Genomic DNA, 14852 nt, shown 5'->3' with positions numbered 1-14852 from the left:
GTAAACCTTCTCCTGTGATTATTCAAGTGGTCATTTAATGATTTGATTTTAGGATTACTCAAAGTTGACTGAATTTAGAGACCTATAAATGTCTAATGATTCACCAGCAGGTAATTCTGGAGAGAATTTAAAAAAATAAAAATGGAAGCAAATCAGTCCAGCAGAACAGCCGAACAGATTGGACAAAGCTGTTTTTAATAAACTTCTTTAATGCAGAGATAATGGATAAAGGAAAGCCGGGCGAGCTGGTCGTGCAGTTAGGGGCACGCAGCTGTGAGCTTGCATCCGGGAGACGGTGGGTTTGAACCCCACTGTTGGCAGCCCTGAAGATGGCTTTCAGTGGTTTCCCATTTTCACACAGGCAAATGCTGGAGACGTGCTTTAATTAAGGCCACAATCACTTCCTTCCCTCTCCTAATAATAATGTTATTTGTTTTACGTCCCACTAACTACTTTTTGAGGTCTTCGGAGACGCCGAGGTGCCGGAATTTATGCCGCAGGAATTCTTTCACGTGCCAGTAAATCTACCGACACAGGGCTGTCGTATTTGAGCGCCTTCAAATACCACCGGACTGAGCCAGGATCGAACCTGCCAAGTTGGGGTTAGAAGGCCAGCGCCTTTCAGCCCGGCCCTTCCCTATCTCATCCTCGCCATAAGACCTGTCTGTGTCGGTGAGCCATAAAGCAAATTGTAAAGAAAAAAACAACTTGTTCAGTTAGTTTCTTCTCCTCCTCTTGGGTGTTGACTCTAGCCCAAACCCATTTCTGAATACTGTTTCTGTATGTACAATAGCAAACATTATATAAAAAATTAGATGTATGGCTTTTCAGGCGTTTGCTCTATTAACCAGCATTTCATCTTAGGTCTGACACTAGACTCTTCAGAGTGGTATGTGTCAGACCCTACCCACTGATGCTGGGGTGTATGCAGGTGAACTTATCAGAAGCCTTTTATGAGGCACAGCCTGATAACTGCATACGGGAGATAAAACTCCACAATGGAATTAATGCCCGCCTAGCAATTCACCTGCATACACCCCAGCATCAGTGGGTAGGGTCTGACACATCCCACTCTGAAGAGTCTAGTGTCAGACCTGAGTCGAAATGCTGGTTAATAGAGCAAACGCCTGAAAAGCCATACATCTAATTTTTTTATATAATTTTTGATATGCTCTATTGGTGGAAAAATATCTAATTCCCACCATGGGAACTTAGAATTTCCAATAGCAAACACTCGAAAACGAGTAAGTTGGTCTTCCAAGCAGACCAACTCTTCTTCTGTGAGTCCACAGGAAACTGCACAGCCCAATACAGGAGGCACACAATTTGCCGCAGAGATGGCAGATAGTCCCAGGTGGAGCAGCCACTGTTCTCCTATCTCACATTTTTTCTTTTCTACGTTGCCTCTTATCGTTCACTATTCGCCTATGGTTTTCTTTAAAAAATGCCATGATGAATTTCCAGAATGAACAGTTGAGGACTAAGGTCTCCCAGTTGTTAACATCAATGTGGCACATCTTCATGTTAGCCTTAATTACATCCTTAAATTGCTTTCTCTGACCTCCCAAACAATGTTTACCCACTGTTACCTCAGAATAAAACACTTACTTGGGAATGTGATTGTACTGGGCATGTATATTACATCATAGTTCACGTCTTAAAACCATGGTTTCTATACTGGTGGTCTATACCTCTTCAAGTACACTGACATTTGTATGTCTGTCTTGCCTGGTTGTAAGCAAAATTCGCCTTAAAAATTGCTGGTACTATTGTTCCAGCTTTTTACTATATTGTCTTTAGCACGTCTAGGATTCAGATCTATACAGTAAGCTGGGAACTACAACAGAATTGTATACGAGGATCTTTGTTGACGGTAAGCTGGGAACTACAACTGAATTGTACATAAGGATTTTTGTTGACGGTAAGCTGGGAACTACAACTGAATTGTATACGAGGATCTTTGTTGACGGTAAGCTGGGAACTACAACTGAATTGTATACGAGGATCTTTGTTGACGGTAAGCTGGGAACTACAACTGAATTGTATACGAGGATCTTTGTTGACGGTAAGCTGGGAACTACAACTGAATTCTATACCAGGATCTTTGTTGACGGTAAGCTGGGAACTACAACTGAATTGTATACGAGGATCTTTGCTGATGGTAAGATGGGAACTACAACTGAATTGTATACAAGGATCTTTGTTAACGGTAAGCTGGGAACTACAACTGAATTGTATAAAAGGATCTTTGTTGACGGTAAGCTGGGAACTACAACAGAATTGTATACGAGGATCTTTGTTGACGGTAAGCTGGGAACTACAACTTAATTGTATATGAGGATCTTTGTTGACGGTAAGCTGGGAACTACAACTGAATTGTATACAAGGATCTTTGTTGATGGTAAGCTGAGAACTACAACTGAATTGTATACAAGGATCTTTGTTGATGGTAAGCTGGGAATTACAACTGAATTGTATACGAGGATCTTTGTTGGCGGTAAGCTGGGAACTACAACGGAATTTTATACAAGGATCTTTGTTAACGGTAAGCTGGGAACTACAACAGAATTGTATACGAGGATCTTTGTTGACGGTAAGCTGGGAACTACAACTGAATTGTATACGAGGATCTTTGTTGACGGTAAGCTGGGAACTACAACTGAATTGTATACAAGGATCTTTGTTGACGGTAAGCTGGGAACTACAACTGAATTGTATACAAGGACCTTTGTTGACGGTAGGCTGGGAACTATAACTGAATTGTATACGGGGATCTTTGTTGCAACAGTGACATCATGATTATCTTGTACTGTCGTACGTAAACTGTTTTAAGTCTCCTCCGATTCTGCCAATGTATCTGGTGTATACATAGTTCCAAGAAGATTTCTCGTACTATAGTACTTGGCACGTAAGACTATACACTAAAAAAGCATATGTTGTCACCCTATCTTCATTTTTAAATCGCTCATCATTGCTGCCAACTTGTCCAGTTACCTATGGAAATCATGAGACATAACCATCAACAAACTAACCTCAATATAAGTATCAATAATGGACGTTCCCTTACCCAAGTGAATGATCAATCAAGATATTCATAATTAAATCGGTTTTCAAGCTCAATGAGGAATTAAGGAAATAAAAACTCTCACTCAATTTAATGATATATTTCTGTCTTTATTTTGATATACACATTATTATTGTTGTTATTATTATTATTATTATTATTATTATTATTATTATTATTATTATTACTGTTTCGTTTCGGCCAACTAAGGACCATGTCATTTTAACTGTTTCCCTTGAGCTTTATTGTTGGTCCAGTATTCCTTCATTCGTATGTGGTGTTGCTCCTTTCGCTCTTCCGTCCATGCCTTTCCAGTTTTCATCTTCGGCTTTGGTAGGAAACTCCGATGTTCTTGGAGTTTTTTCGTAAGTGGGACACGCTCCTGGATATCTTCAAATGAGATCCCAATCTCCTGCAAATTTTTCTGTACGTCACTGAACTATGCCCCCTTTGCCTTTTTCTCTTGGAGGAAAGTGAAAATGCGGTTGGTTAACCGTGTTGAATTAATTCGGGCCATGTGTCCATAAAAAGTAATCCTCCTTTTTCGCAACACATCAGTTATTTTCTCCACATGCGAGTACAACTCCTGGTTGTGCCGTCTCCTAAACTCGCCGTTGTCTTTGACTGGACCTAAGATTTTTCTCAAAATCTTTCTTTCCTTGGCCTCCAATTTCTCCATCATGCCTTTTTTGTTCATGGCGAGACATTCCGCTGCATATAGAGCCTCTGGCATATAACAGTGCAATAGTGTTTGATTTTTGCATTCAGAGATATAGATCTTTTGTTATAGACATTTTTAGTCAGATGGTAAGCCATTTCCATTTTTTTATTATTATTATTTTTATTATTATTTATTATAGTTGTTGTTGTTATTATTATATTATAACCATATTGTATGGTGTTTGCCTGGTGTAAATAATTCAGCTCCCTTCTTGAAATTTGCTGTTACTTGTTGGACTGAAGTGAAACTACGCTGTAATAATACACACAAGCAAATATATTACATATTCATATGTCGTAAGTCAATCTAAGTCTACAAACCGTACTAAAGTCGTGACAAGACAAGGTTCTTGCAGATTTTTCTTGCTTCTCATATTCCTAACTGATATTACTTCCTGTGTTCGCCTCTGTAGCGTAACGGTTAGCATTATTAGCTGCCATCTTCGGGGGCCTAGGTTTGATTCCCGGTACTGCCAGAGATTTAAGAATGGCAGGAGGACTGGTATGTAGTTAAAATGGTACATGCAACTCACCTGCACTGGGGGTTTGCTTGCAAAGAGCTGCACCACCTCAGGACAAGGACACGAGTTTACTTACTTCCTGTATTCCTAGGATTATCTTCAAATGCTGGAGAATTGTCATTCATTCCAAGGGTACATGGAGTTTGGCCTAAATTTGGTTTATTCTTTGATCTGAGGTGTGTTCTTAAATTGAAAGCAACACATAACAAAACTCTTCTGCTGACCTGTTAAGCCTAATGCATCAGAGGATTTTCTTTCAGGGTATACTCTCTTAGATTTTGAGGATCCCTCCTCTTCCCACAAGGCAGTGGGTTCCTTCTGTACTATCCCCAGAAGGATGGGCTGCCTCCTCTGCCAGTTCAGTCATATTTCATTTTATGCCTGTACTTGACTAGTTGTTGCTATTTGTCTTATGTCGCACCGACACAGATAGGTCTTATGGCGACCGATGGGACAGGAAAGGTATAGGAATGGGAAGGAAGCAGCCGTGGCCTTAATTAAGGTATAGTCCCAGCATTTGCCTGGTGTGAAAATGGGAAACCACGGAAAACCATCTTCAGAGCTGCCGACAGTGGGGTTCGAACCCACTATCTCCCGGATACTTGAGACCAATATATTACAAGAGTTCCAAAGGTAATTTGTAACTTTGCTGAACTGTTATGAAAATGTCACTCCATCAGACGACGAACCTTAGATTTTGGCAGCACAAATACGACTATTTAAAAATAGTCTGACATGGTTGGAAGTAGACACAGCAATATCTAAGCTGAAAAACAACACATCAACTGGATCAGATGAATTAAGTGTTGAGATGATCAAAGTACTAGGAGAGGTTGGACAAGACTCGATGTACAGAGTACTAAATAGACTCTGGAAAGAGAATGTAATACCCAATGACTGGAAGCAAGGAGTCATCATCCCATTGTTGAAAAAAGGTGATAGAAAGAAATGTACCAACTAGAGAGGTATAACTCTGCTGTCACATAGCCTCAAAATCTACGAATCCATCCTTGAGAGCAGGATTAGAAAATACGGTATGTTGAACCTACACTTGAGGAGGAACAACATGGATTTAGACCTCATAGATCAACAATAGACCTCATTTTGGCCACGAGAATGCTCTATGAGAAGTATTGGGAGAAAGGTAAAACACTTATTATAACTGTTTTTCTGGACATCGAGAAAGCATATGACCATGTACCACGCAGGCATATATGGGAATGTTTAAGACATAAGAAAGTGCCTGATGACATCATAGCACGAGTACAATGATTATATGATGAAACCAAGTGTTGTGTCCAGGTCTAGGATGGAAGGTCAGGTTGGTTCAAAATGAAAAGTGGAGTCCAGCAAGGAAGTTGTCTTTTACCACTTCTCTTCATAATCATAATGGATGAAGTTTTACAAGCGGTTAAAAGAAAGGTTCCAACAACTAATGCCCTGGTTTTTGCTGATGATGTAATGGTATGGGGCGAGACAGAAGCGGAAGTAAAAACTAGACTAGATCTCTGGCATGAAGCTTTTACAATCTTAGGTCTCAAAATCAGCAAAACGAAGACAGTTGGCTTGGTGATGAGTAGAAACTCTCCAACTGTTCATCTAAGAATTGGAGATGAAGAGATAGATATGTAGACAACTTCCAGTATTTAGGTAGTGTTCTGTGATCAGACAATACCATACATCAAGAGATCAGCAACAGAATACAGAAAGCTTCCAAATTCTATCACACTTTACATCAAATACTTTGGGATGAAACATTTCCATTAGTTTTCAAGATCAGCTTGTACAAAATATATCTAGTATCTATATTGACATATGGCCTGGAAGCAGCAACACTTACTGGACCAACAATGAGTCGTCTTCAGACAACAGAAATGAAGTTCTTCCGTTTTTATCTATAAAAAACAAAAATGGATAAAATAAGGAATGTGGATATCCAGCAACAGCTTGGATTGAAAAGAAGCTTACTGGAGACTCCACAAGTGAAAAGATTGCAATGGTATGGTCGAATTAAAAGAATGGACCCTCACAGGACTCCTCACACATACTTTGACCACAATGTTCCTGGGAAGAGACCAAGAGGAAGACCTCGTGATATTTGGGAAAAACAGATACTGAAGGACCTTGAAATTAGAGATGTGAACTGGTGTCACATATATGAGCAGCATCTGTGGATGGATAGGACAAACTGGAGGAGGCTCGTACACAACCGCACCCAGCTTGCTGGAGCGAAGAAATGATGATGATGATGATGATGATGATGACTGGCGTTAAGGTCTTCACATGTATCCCTGTACACGGGGCCCATGTTATACCCCAGGGGACTGGATCCCCACCAGAACTTGGCCGCTACCATAGCTACCCCTCCGGCATAAACGTGCCTGACGGGATTTATCCATGTAAACACAGATCATCTCTGACATCTCATGGACCGGATTAAGGAGACTGTCTGATACCAGCTCCAAGGCAGATAAGAGAAGACCTGGAGAAGAGAGGAGAAACATGGAATTGCCCTAGAGTGAAAAGAAGCATACCAGACCCGTAATAAATGGAGGCACGTCATTCTTAAACATCCTTCCCGGCTCGCTGGAAGGAATTCATGATGATGAGGAAAACCGTATTAACAAAATGCCGCACTTATCATTTAACGCCAACTACTTTTTTTTTTTTGCTTTATGTCGCACCAACACAGATATGTCTTATGGCAACAATGGGACAGGAATGTAAGAGAACGTAAGAGAGAAGGAAGCGGCTGTGGCCTTAATTAAGGTACAGCCCCAACTGACCTGTGTGAAAATGGGAAACCACGGAAAACCATCTAAGCGCACGGCCAACTCGCCCAGTAACTACATTATTAAATGCATTCTTCGAACATGCCACAATTCTACTTACCTGGTATTACCCAAACAGATTTACAATCCTACAGGAAAAGAAAATATGCTTTACTTATACCCGCAAATGTAACACTAGCGATTTTCATAACATGGCAGTGGCAGTATGTATAATCTCGCAAGTCACGCAAAAATCATGACTACATAGTGCCAACACGCAGGATGAACAGTAACTGTAAGATGTCATATCAGCAAATAGGGACCCTAAACTGTACGGTTAGCGACGCTGAATAAAATCCAATAGTTAGAAAATAACTATAAGTCACTACCTTCAGTGTTAACAGGGGAGAAATAGTGTATGTGCTTACATCCCAGGGACTATACATCAACATCTTGCTGGTCAGTCTAGTTGAATCAAAGCGCTCCATGGCTAAATGGTTAGCGTGCTGGCCTTTGGTCACAGGGGTCCCGACCTTGCCGGGAATTTTAACCATCATTGCTTAATTCTACTGGCACGGGGGCTGGGTGTACATGTCGTCTTCACCATCATTTCATCCTCATCACGACGCAGAGGTCGCCAACGGGCGTCAAATCAAAAGACCTGCACCAGGCGAGCCAAACATGTCGGACACTCTCGGCACTAAAAGCCATACGCCATTTCATTTCAATGTGCTTTATATGTCTGCAGAACTTCAGGTGCTATTTTCTTATATCAGTGAAGGGTTGACTGTAATGTACTGTGATGGATAAAATTTATTACCTATGATTATGGGTTCAATGTATTCATATATTTCCATATTTCTCCTGATCCTCCACTCGCCATCACGGTTCTTCCTGGATCCTAATAGCTTTGAACAAACTTTCACTAAGCTCTAATGTGAAGTGGGACTTTCTGGTCTAGTACTACCATCTCTGCAGCATATGTTTTTTTTTTTTTTTTTCATACTTTTATCCCTCTATAAATGACATGATTGGACATTTGTCGTTTTGGTCTTGACATAACGTATCTTTAGTCTAGACTTGGGAAGTATAGAGGAGAATACAGTCATCAGTCTCAATGTGGAAAGTGTAGAAGAAGGAAGAATGTTTCAGTAGCTGAGAACAGATGGTAACACTTCGTAGGCAGTAACTAAGCCACTAGCAATAAAACAGAATCGCACTGTGGCATGATGCAGTGCACTGCAGTTCACTGGAGTTCCACCCCATTTTCATGCAAATCTTTGAAGGTTTAATGGCGGTGTTCAGTTCTTAAGTCGCAGTGATTTATTAATAGCCAGATGCATCAGATGCATTTATAGTCCATTTTGGTTGAAAGAGTCCTGCGCAAGAAATAGTTGTGCATGGAGCGGTGGGAGCTACCATTCCCCCCACTTCTGCAGCAGGTCCAGTCACCAGGCTAGCGCTGAAGTGAAAATGTCTCTCAAGCGGTGCGTGTTGTTAAGTGCGGGCTACGATGAAATTACCAAAGTGACGAGCATGGCTTCTAGGTCCTCTTCTAACACTGGGCACAAGAATAAATTAAAGGCTACAGAGTGCCAAAAGAATGACCTCTCTTGCTATACACTAAGGTATATTTGACAATATATCGAAAGCATCATCTGATATGAATTCTTTTAAGTATTACCCTCTGCTTTCTTGATGTCACCAAGATATGAAGTATTTCCGTACTGGAATAAAACTGAAATTTTAGAATGTTATGCTCAAAGGCCTGTGTAAATTGACAAGGTTTAATGCAGACAATCGAAATGTAAGACTCAATTTGTAACTTGTACAGCGTTACTTTTATTTCAATAGTTTATCTTATTAAGTAATTCTTACACCTTTGAGTTAGTGTGGTGTATGTACATCGATGAGCCATTGCATTATGACCACACCGACCCAGAAACATTTCGTGCCTGGAGTGGGGAGAGTAACATATGACAAGCTTTCTACACTATTTCAATCAGTTCCCCGACCTACTTCCGCTGCCTGAACTTGATTGCCAGCAGGAGGAAAGGATCAAGTTCTTTCCCCACTACCAGCACGAACGCTCCCACAGTTCCTCGCACTCGGGGCGAGGCCACATCTCCGATCATCCAGAAAGACTCTTACTATGAGGGTAATCCCAAAAATAAAGTCTCCTATTTTTTTTATATAATACAGAACTCTGTTCGTGTGGCTGTTGGTCACAGTATTGTGAAGAGTGTTTCCTGTGCTCGCATATAAACAAGCGCACACCGCGCTGAGGTACTCAGTCTTGGCTTGGCAACCATTAAGAATGGAGCTCCCATTGGATGTTACCGCCAAGTGCAAAGTGCGCGCAGTTATTGGGTTTTTGAATGCAAAAGTATTGAACCGATTGAAATCCATCGTCAATTGACGGGTCGTGCATGGATGTCAAAAATATTCGTAAGTGGTGTTGAGAGTTTGCAGCCGGTTGGACTGAAATTCATGACAAACAAAGGAGCGGGAGACCGTCAATTTCCATTGAGACAGTCGTGAAGTTTGAGCAAATCATGCGTGAAGATCAGCGGATCACCTTGGATGATCTCTGCACTTTGGTTCCTGAGGTTTCCCGAAGCACAACTCACAAAATTTTAATGGAAAAGTTGAAATACCGGAAGGTGTGCGCAAGATGGGTGCCATGCATGCTGACTGAAGACCACATGCGGCAACAAGCTGATTCTTCCCGTGCATTTCTTCAACGCTTTGCAGCCGAACAGGACAACTTATCGGACGCAATTGTCACGGGTGACGAAACCTGGTCGTTCCACTTTACACCTGAGACCAAGCAACAATCACGCTAGTGGCGGCATCCCTGTTCGCCAAAGCCGCGAAAATTTAAGCAAACACAGTCTGCCGGTAAAGTCATGACAACTGTGTTTTGGGATTGAAAAGGGTTATTGTTGGTCGACTTTATGCCCGCTGGGACTACAATTAACGATGACAGGTATTGTAAGACCCTGAAAAAACTCAGACAGGCAATTCAGAACCAGAGAAGAGGAATGTTGAGCAAGGGCGTAAATATTCTCCATGATAACGCTTGCCCGCACGTCGCCCGGCAAACCGTTGCTCTCCTGCAACAGTTTCAGTGGAACATCATCACCCACCCACCCTATAGTCCCGACTTGGCGCCCAGCGACTATCACTTGTTCCCTAAGTTGAAAGAACATCTGACTGGAAAGCGATTCAGCACCGACGACGAGGTGAAAGATGAGATTCACAACTGCCTGAACAGCATGGCGGCGAGCTGGTATGTCATGGGCATACAAAAACTGTCATAGCGTCTACAAAAACGCATCGACCGAAATGGTGATTATGTAGAAAAATAGCTAAATGTTCAAACTGTAAAATGATGTAAACCATTGTAGAAATAAACAGCTCTATGTATTTATAAAAAAATAGGAGACCTTATTTTTGGGATTACCTTCATATGAAGATGGACTATAACAATAACAGCAGAATTTTACTACCAAGTGAGAGGCTGCACGGCTTGCATTCGGGAGAGAGTGGGTTCAAACCCCTGAAAGAAATTAAAGGTTTAAGATTTGCATCATTTAAACTTCGTTATAATGTTATTAAGGTTCAGCAGCCCTTGGTGGCCATGATCGTTAAGGCATTGAAGTCTATATGGTCTGACACTGTGGTGAACCAGTGCGAGTCCTGTTGGTCGAAACAATTTCACCGTCAGAATGGTGGCTGGCAGGGAGGGGAGGTGGTGGTATACAATTTCTGATCACTAGAGTGCATGCCAAAAGCCTGGATTAAATTCCAAATATCTTTGCATTGCTCATATGGAGTGAGGGCTTATGACGTTGTTGATGCTGATTCGTGCATTGAATGGGGATGTACCTAAAGTTTTGAGCAGACCCCTTGGTGTTATTCGACAGGAGTAGGCTATGTGCCGAAACCAGGTTTCACTTCCTCTCTGCCTCATTATCATCATCCCACATCCAGATGCACAGGTCTAACAGAAACACCTGCACCAGGCGAGCCAAACATGTCCTCGGACACTCCCGGCACAAAAAGCCATACGATAAACTGATAGATAGATAAAGGTTGGACAGCAGATTGTAATTTTTGTGTGTGTATAATTTGCTCTACATCGCACTGACACAGATGGGCCTTATGGCGACGATGAGATGCTAGGAGTGGGAAGGAAGTGGCCATCACTTTAATTTGCCTGGCACAAAAATGGGAAACAACAGAAACTCACCTTCAGAAATGTTGACAGTGGGTGTCAAACCCACTATCTCTCGAATGCAAGGTGACAGCTATATGACCAAAACCGTGCAGCATCTCACCTGGTAATAAAATTCTACCGTTATTGTTAATGCATCTGGATATTAGTAAATCATTGTGACTTAAGAACTGAACATCTCCACTAAACCTTCAAAGATTTCCTGGCTCCAACGCCACACATTTTGCTGTAATACCAACTACTGCCAAATATCTTGGCTCAGAATGGAAAAAGCTGATCCGCCACAGTATCCCCTGCCTGTCGTGAAAAGTGACTAAAACGGGAACCAGGGGCTCTGAACTTTGGAGCGTGGGTTGGCAACCACGGGCCCCTTAGCTGAGTCCTCGCATTGCTTCCACTTACTTGTGCCAGGCTGCTAACTTTCACCTATCCTATCCGACCTTCCTTAGTCAACTCTTGTTGTTTTCCCACCCCGACGGTATTAGAGCACTTGAGATCTAAGGAGTCTTTCATTTTCATGCCCTTCATGACCCTTGTCTTTCTTTGACCGATACCTTCATTTTTTGAAGTGTCGGACCTCTTCCATTTTTTTCTCTTTGATTAATGTTATATAGAGGATGGTTGCCTAATTGTACTTCCTCTTAAAACAATAATTACCACCACCACCGGAGAAAGTTGATGGATGTAATGAGATTGTAGCCTAAATCACAGAAACAACATATCATTGTCACGCCTGTGAAAACAGCTATGTGATAATATTGTGGAAGAAATTCAGAGCTGCAGCACATTACCATTAAGAGCATGAATTCCTTGACATTTCTCACATAACACTGAACCTTAAGTGACAGAACACCTCGGTGGTGTAGTGGTTAATGTGATAAGCTGCCACTCTCAGAGGCCCGGATTTGATTCCCAGCTCTACCACAAAATTTTAAAAGTGGTACGAGGACTGGAATGGGGTCCACTCAGCCTTGGGAGGTCAAATGAGTAAAGGGGATTCGATTCTCACCTTAGCGATCATTGAAGTGGTTTTCCGTGGTTTCCCAGTTCTCCTCCAGGCAAATGCTGGGATGGTGCCTAACTCAAGGCCACAGCTGCTTCCTTACCTCTTCCCTGTCTATCCCTTCCAATCTTCCCATCCCCCCACAAGGCTTCTGTTCAGCATAGCAGATGAGTCCGCCTGGGCGAGGTACTGGTCTTCCTCCCCAGTTGTATTGCAGACTAAATGTCTCACATTCCAGGACCCTGCCCTTGAGACAGTAGAGGTGGGATCCCTCGCGGTCCGAGGGAAAAACCAACCCTAGACGGTAAAGTGACTAAGAAAGAAACAATGTGATAGAACCTTACTTGCTTAAGTTGAAACGGAACTAGCGAGAGTTCAGCGACAAGAGGATACTACTGAAATTTTAAGGAAAGGTCTACATGATGGTGGGGTCACTTAAGTGCGGCCGGTATCCAGTATTCGGGAGATGGTGGGTTCGAACCCCACTGTCGACAGCCCTGAAGATGGTTTTCCGTAGTTTCCCATTTTCACATCAGGCAAATGCTGATGCTGTACCTTAATTAAGGCCACGGCTGCTTCCTTCCCACTCTCAGCCATTTCCTGTCCCATCGTCGCCATAAGACCTATCTGTGTCGGTGCGACATACAGAAAATTGAAAAAAAAAAATAAATAATGATGGTGGAAAGACCTGCACTGGCCCATATATTAAAATACTGGACATCTTATGAACACCACAACCATCGATCTCAATGCTCAGGATATTAGCAGGATCCCATTCAAATTGAGCATATCAGGGTTCACTTTATCTGCAGAAGTTCGACCACAAGATGATTGCATTTTTGAATGAAAAGCACATGAGTCATGTAGCCAAAAGAGGTGGCAACAAGAACTTTTTGCCTGCACCCATCCTCCACAATGGTGCCTAACAACACTCCTCTCCTCCCCTCAAACATCTGCAACAGCAGTTCTACCACCAGGATGCCATTAGTGAAAATTTCCATGAATGAAGAAGAAGAATTGAGACTTAATGTTTGGAAACAGAAAAACCTTTCAAATAGACGTGTGCAATATGAAGCAGTGATAGTGGTTGTTTATGGATAGTGTAGTGCTTCTATTATTCAAAAATCAAATTTGATATCGATCATCACATTGCTTTAATGATCTGTAAATTACTGTCAAGTGTCAACTGATTTAGGTTATAATGCAATTCTACACATCTGAAGATTAACAGAAACTCCAAGATGCTACACTGACTAGTAGACTAATAATCGGCTAAGGCTGACACATCTTTAAAAATGTGTCATGAAACAATCATTTACAGTAAGGCAATGTAAGATGGGGAATAGCCCGTCTATACTGAGAGTCCAGATAAGGACTTGGTCCATAATTACTACAGAAATTCAGGAATATAAAAGAAATGAATGGGTATTTTGACAAAAAGTTACAGCCAACTAGTGGCTGCAAACCGCTTTGCAAAGGTCTCATGCATGACTCGAACCAAGAATAAATTTACCCAACGACATAGAAATCAGGTAATCTTTCTTGTGGTGTATTCTTGGCCAAACCGAGCATCTCCTGCACATCTTCCTCAGGTTGGCGAGTGGCAACATTCCACGTGACCAGGTAAAACCTGAAAAGATGTTTGAGTGTAATTATTATTTATTCTATCAAACAACACTATTTTACTATTCCATAAAAATGTACCATATTGGCACTGTGTGCATTATATATCAAATATTTATCTGTATATTGCCGTGCAGGGTGAATTATGTTACAACACGATTCTACACCTCTAAAGAATCATAGCAACTGTGATAGGTTATTATATAACTGTCAGTGAATCTTCCAGATAGTAATTACGTGGAATAAACAAATCTAAAACTGTCCCCACACTGAGAGATGGATTCTATTTACATTTTCATTCAAGGCGTAGCATGACATAAAGAGCTACCTATATTTAGAATGACATACGTATTACATGTCATAAAAATGAGGTTAAGCAAGTACATACCTAAGATTGTCCATATTGTGCACCTGCTAGGATCGCGGTTTCTGATTAGTATATGCACATCTTCGTTGTTATTTATTATCTGGTTTAGGTATAAACCACATATTCAGTAGTTTTAAACCTATTTGGGTTATCAGTCAAGTCATCTCTGTACAGATAACTTCCGTGCGCATATCGCGATGCTACTTTCACTTTTCTCTCTAGCGATCGCCTTTTCGCTTATGTTTTCTAATTTGCTTCAGTGACGTAAATATGTTGGCAGGTCAGGTGATAAAGCACACCTGTTCGATAATTTATGCTGAGACCACGGGCAGAATATTAGATGAATAGGGGTCTCGTTAATGTCATCCTGCCATCCAGTATTATTTTTTACATGTGTGTAATGTAAGCACTGCAATCTCGAGCTTTCGGGCCTAACGTATAATTATTTTGACATTGTGTAATACAATACCAAATACAGTCTCTACTGTATTTGACAATACTGCTTAGGGGTTGTCTTCATTTGTTTTTGTTATCTACAATTAT

At 41.4% G+C, this 14852-nt stretch overlaps 1 protein-coding gene across 4 annotated transcripts in view; it reads right to left on the bottom strand.

The window, feature by feature from the left end:
* LOC136881943 (inositol polyphosphate 5-phosphatase K) overlaps nt 1-14515 on the bottom strand; it is a 120148-nt gene extending 105633 nt beyond the window's left edge. For all 4 annotated transcript variants that reach the window (XR_010861051.2, XR_010861052.2, XM_067154408.2 and 1 more), the window contains exons 1-2: nt 14331-14515; nt 13833-13949 (exon numbers count right to left, since the gene is read on the bottom strand). Coding sequence is in view for 2 of the 4 variants with exons in the window: in XM_067154408.2 (XP_067010509.1) it covers nt 13833-13949; nt 14331-14344 (131 nt within the window). In the remaining 2 variants the exon portion in view is untranslated. The remainder of the gene's footprint in view (nt 1-13832; nt 13950-14330) is intronic.
* Between the last annotated feature and the right edge of the window lie 337 nt (nt 14516-14852).

Source organism: Anabrus simplex, chromosome 10, assembly GCF_040414725.1.
Source record: "Anabrus simplex isolate iqAnaSimp1 chromosome 10, ASM4041472v1, whole genome shotgun sequence".
Lineage (NCBI taxonomy): Eukaryota > Metazoa > Arthropoda > Insecta > Orthoptera > Tettigoniidae > Anabrus > Anabrus simplex.
Note: the sequence above shows the minus strand (reverse complement) of the source record. Positions and strands in the feature narration are given on the sequence as shown.